Source organism: Pseudorca crassidens, chromosome 2 (genome assembly GCF_039906515.1).
Source record: "Pseudorca crassidens isolate mPseCra1 chromosome 2, mPseCra1.hap1, whole genome shotgun sequence".
Taxonomy (NCBI): domain Eukaryota; kingdom Metazoa; phylum Chordata; class Mammalia; order Artiodactyla; family Delphinidae; genus Pseudorca; species Pseudorca crassidens.
This window is the reverse complement of record NC_090297.1, coordinates 58402433-58406808: the sequence shown is the minus strand read 5'-3', so window position 1 is coordinate 58406808 and position 4376 is coordinate 58402433. Positions and strand designations below refer to the sequence as shown.

Here is a 4376-nt window from a genome sequence, read left to right as displayed (position 1 = left end):
TCGCTCTCTGCTCCTAGAAGGCTGCCCACATTCCAGTCTCGAGTCTCTTGTGAGGATTTTGTGATGATGACTAAATGAGACGTATTGTACACAGAGTGATGATGGATGTGATAGCTGCTTAATGTCGCTGGGTGTAGAGGATACCCCTCAACCCTTAAACACAGCACATGTCTATACAACAGGAAATCCTACCGGGGGCAGGTTCCGAAGTCTCTTGTAACAGAAGAGACTTCTGTTGGTCTTCCCCTACAAAGACAGAAACTGGGTTTTGCGCCGGACAAATGTTTACTAAGTGAAGTGGATGAGATGCGGTGAAGTGTCTGGCACCAGTAGCGGGAAGAATTCTAACTGGCCATTCCACAGTGAAAAGAAGGTGGCGAGGCTTGGGAAAGGCTAACCCCGCAGGGGGCAAAAGAACAGAAGTGGTGAGGAATGCAGTAGGTGAGAAATGCCTGCATCGCCAGCGCTGTAAGCAGAGCCCCCTCAATGGGCGGGCACCTGTGAACTCAGGACCGCCTCCCACCCCCGCCCCCGTCCGGGCTGTGGGTACCCGTGTGGGGGACGCCGGGGGGACTGCGTGGGGGGTGCGTCTGGGCTCGGTCAGCCCCTCATAGCCCAGTCCCCCCTCCGTGAGCCATGCAAGTGGAGTCTCCCAGTCTGCGCCCCCTGGCTCTGGCTAACCAGCCTCAGTCCCCCCGTTGGAGCATTTCGCCCCGAGCTTCCGAGCGCACTGGTTGCCAGCTGCAGCTCGGAGCTTGGTTACGCAATTACTTGCCGCCGCTGCGACCGCGGCCAAAGCCCACCCCGGCAAGGAGTGAATTTGCCGCGAGGTTCCCGCCTCGGAAAGAGGTAAAAGCTATCTTCCGCCTTTTTTTTTTCGGGCACATGAATGCGCGGCATAGCGGGCGAACCAGCCTGGGTTATCGTGGGGGTGGAAACCGGTGGGTGCGTTGTCAGGGAAGCGGGTACCTGGGGACAGTTGCTTCAGGTAAGGGGTCTCTGTTAGCTTCACGAATCCTGGACTCTGTGGGCTCCCTTGGCGCCCCTCGCTGCCCCCGTGACCACACCCTGGATCGCGATGTCTGCAGCAACCTAACCTTGCCCGCAGTAATCGATCCATGTCAGAGACGCGCACAATTTTTCATACCGAAGGAGAGAAGACAACGAGGGCTTATTTGGGGAGAAAATGTTTGGTAACATAGCTCAGACGTGCGTGTTTTAAGGGTTGGCAAGTTGTCCGTTATTGCGGCCTTGTGTAGAGTGGAGTAGTGTGGCGTGAAAAATAAAAATGGGTGCATAGCCACCGCGAAAGTAACAGTAAGGTATCATTGGAAGAGGTGCGGGGCGAGACTGCCCTCCTCCCCGCCCGCATTGCCTTCCGTAGGTGCGTGGGGTTGGTGGCTGGCTCGCCGCAGAGAAGCGAGGAGGGAAGTGGGAGGAGGGTGGGGTTAGGGAGCGAGATGAGGCAGACACCCCTCCCACCTCCCCCCGTACCCCCGCCCCCAGTCCCCAGGGAGCGGCGGGCCAGGCAGGCGCTGCGACAAAACACCATTCCGGGTTAGACTCCCATCGCTCACTCTTCCTCTCTTTCTCTCTTCCTGCCTAGGCGTCCCTCACTGCTGGCCAAGTGCCAGAGAAGGTGTGCACGCATCTCCCCGCCAAAACCCAACCATGGGCAACTCCTGCTTTGGCCTCAAGGAACGGCTGATGAAGCGGCTGCGGCCTCTGCCTACCGTGATCGTCATCCGTACCTGCCTGCCCCAGAGGAGGAGCAGAGATTTCCGCGTGGTGGTGCTCGGCTCGGCCGGCGTGGGCAAGAGCGCGCTGGTGCAGAGGTGGGTGCGCGGCAACTTCCGTGAGGCGTACCTGCCGACCATCGAAGATACCTACCGCCAGGCGCTGGGCTGCAGCCACAAGGCGGGCGCACTGCACATCACCGACACCACCGGCGGCCGCCGCTACCGGGGCCTGCAGCGCCTCGCCATTGCCAGGGGTCACGCCTTCATCCTGGTCTACTCCGTCACCAAGAAGCAAACCCTGGAGGAGCTGAAGCCCCTCTTTGAGCTGATCCGTCAACTCAAAGGCAACAACCCGCAAAAGTGCCCCATCATCCTGGTGGGCAACAAGTGCGATGAGAGCCCCCGGGAGGTGAGCGAGAAGGAAGGTGCTGCCTACGCGTCGGAGTGGAATTGCGCCTTCTTGGAGACCTCCGCCAAGATGAATATCAATGTGCAGGAGCTGTTCCAGATGCTGATAAACTTCGAGAAGAAGCCCGCCGCCGCCGCCGGCGCCCAGCCTCCCCAGAAGAAATCCCAGATCCCCAAGACCGCCGAGAAGCTGCTGGGCAAGTGCATCATCATGTGAACCCTGAGCCTTAAGGAGCCCGACCCTCTTCTCCTTCAGTGTGCTGAAAACATGGACCAACCCCATTGTGCTGTGTCACCTGTACACGACTGACTTTTGTGCTGTGGTTTGGGTTGTAACAATTAGATGTCAATAAATGTCCCCTGTGAGTTAGTAACTTTTCTTTTCCCCAGGCAAGAGAACTCGAATTGTTAAAATATGGACATTGGAGGAGGAGAGGAAAAAGGAACAGGATGCATTTTAAAGGATGGGACTTGGACGGACTTTAGAGATTAATGTTTAAAAAAGAGAATGGAAATAGCAGAATGAATTGAAAGATGTCACTGCCCTTCTTGTAATCCTATTATTGTGTATTATTCTTAAACATTTCGAGTCCTGTAAATGTCTGATCATATCTTCCCATTGTGTATTTAATTGTTAAGAGATGTTTTTGCAACAAAATCTCTGACATATGACTGTGAGACAGATACTAAACATCATAAATAAATGAATGTTCTATAGTTGAGCGCTGAGGGTGGGAGCAGAGAAAATTGTGATAGTGGAACTTGCTTACTAAATATGTACCAATTGTTTCCTAAGTCATTTAAAAATGTTTGAGTATTCTACACTGCAGTTTAAAAAAATTGTAACAGTTCCGTGACTTAATAAAGCTTTTCCTGCATGCAATCAGCTGTAATAATTTCTTTTTCACTGAACAACAACAAAAATCACCCATTGCATTACCCATTACCCGTTGCCAGTCACATCTGGAGAAGATTTCTAATAAGAATTTTTCACACTAATGCCCCTGCCCTCTTGAAATTAGCCAGTTGGGGGTGGGGCTGGTTCATGGGTCCCTGCAATGCAGAGCTGGTTTGTATCCATCACCTTTCCTGGACTGACATCCAGAAGAACTCCAGGCATCTTTGAAGAGGGTGCTTGCTCATTCTGCTGCTGTCTTGGAGGTAGGTGGTGAAAAGCAAACCTTGGCCTTTGGCTGCCTCAAAAGTCTTTCCTCAACAAGTATTGGATATAGGGAATGGGGAGTGGGATGGAAGGTAAGGGGAGAAACAGGTGGGATTTGAAATCTGAGAAACTTCTCCTTAAGAGAGTTTTTTAAAGACTCCTATTTGAACATAATTTTTTGAGTGAGGGAATCCATATCTATACATGTTCTTGTTTTCAAGTGTTTTTTGTTTTTTTTTTTCAGTTAAGGGGAAGAGGAGAGGCTTTTAGTCTGGTGGGTTTTTTCCCCCATAAAATATCCCTTATTGGATAAGTATTTATTGAACAACTTAAATGTGTTTTTTAAAAATGGCTTCTTATAACTTGATTTTTAGGGGAGAAGTACATCGTTGAGAAGGAATCATAAACATCTGTCTCATAGTAGTAGAGTCAGAGTTTTGAGCTTAGAAAATTAATTCAGTGGATCCTTTTAAATAGTTATTTAAAAATTTTCTTGTTCATTTTCAAAGCAATTATTCTCAACCACTAGAAAATACCTAAATAGTTCTTCCATATTGCTTTTTAATGTAGTCTATTTAAAAAAAAATATTTCTTAGCTAACATCCCAAATGGAGTAATTCCATTTCTAAAAGAAAACACTCTATCTTGGCTATTTTCCAGGTGAATTTTCCTTGAAAAAATATATGCATTCATTGTTGTTCTTTGTAGATGAGCAAAGAGATTACTAAGTGGCAAATACTGCCCTTTAGAAAGGGGAAGGAGATTTAATGTTGCAAGTAATGCTTAGTAAAAAATATTTTTAAATTATAGCAAATATATATACAGTCTATCTACATGCCAATGTTTCTACATTACATTAGAGCAAATATTTATATACTCTTTCTACATGTCAGTGTTCTACATTATATTATTTAATCCTCACAACAATCCAATGAAGCAGATACTGTTATGCCCATTTGGCAGACAGATAAATGTTACAAAACCAGTAAGTGACAGAGCCAACATTTAAAGCCAGATGTTCTGCTCCAGAGTCAGTGCTCTTAACCACCATGATGTACTTCCCTTCT

The 4376-nt window shown here is 48.6% G+C and overlaps 1 protein-coding gene across 2 annotated transcripts; it reads left to right on the top strand.

The window, feature by feature from the left end:
• The first annotated feature begins 629 nt into the window (after positions 1-629).
• Positions 630-3030, top strand: DIRAS3 (DIRAS family GTPase 3). 2 transcript variants are annotated; one of them, XM_067726527.1, is made up of 2 exons: positions 630-849; positions 1607-3030. In XM_067726527.1, exon 2 carries the CDS (start codon positions 1672-1674, stop codon positions 2362-2364), a length of 693 nt encoding a protein of 230 aa, XP_067582628.1. In that variant the 5' UTR covers positions 630-849; positions 1607-1671; the 3' UTR covers positions 2365-3030. The 2 variants fall into 2 exon arrangements, with proteins under 2 accessions (XP_067582628.1, XP_067582627.1); XM_067726526.1 differs by lacking the exon at positions 630-849 and adding an exon at positions 967-988.
• The last annotated feature ends 1346 nt before the right edge of the window (positions 3031-4376 follow it).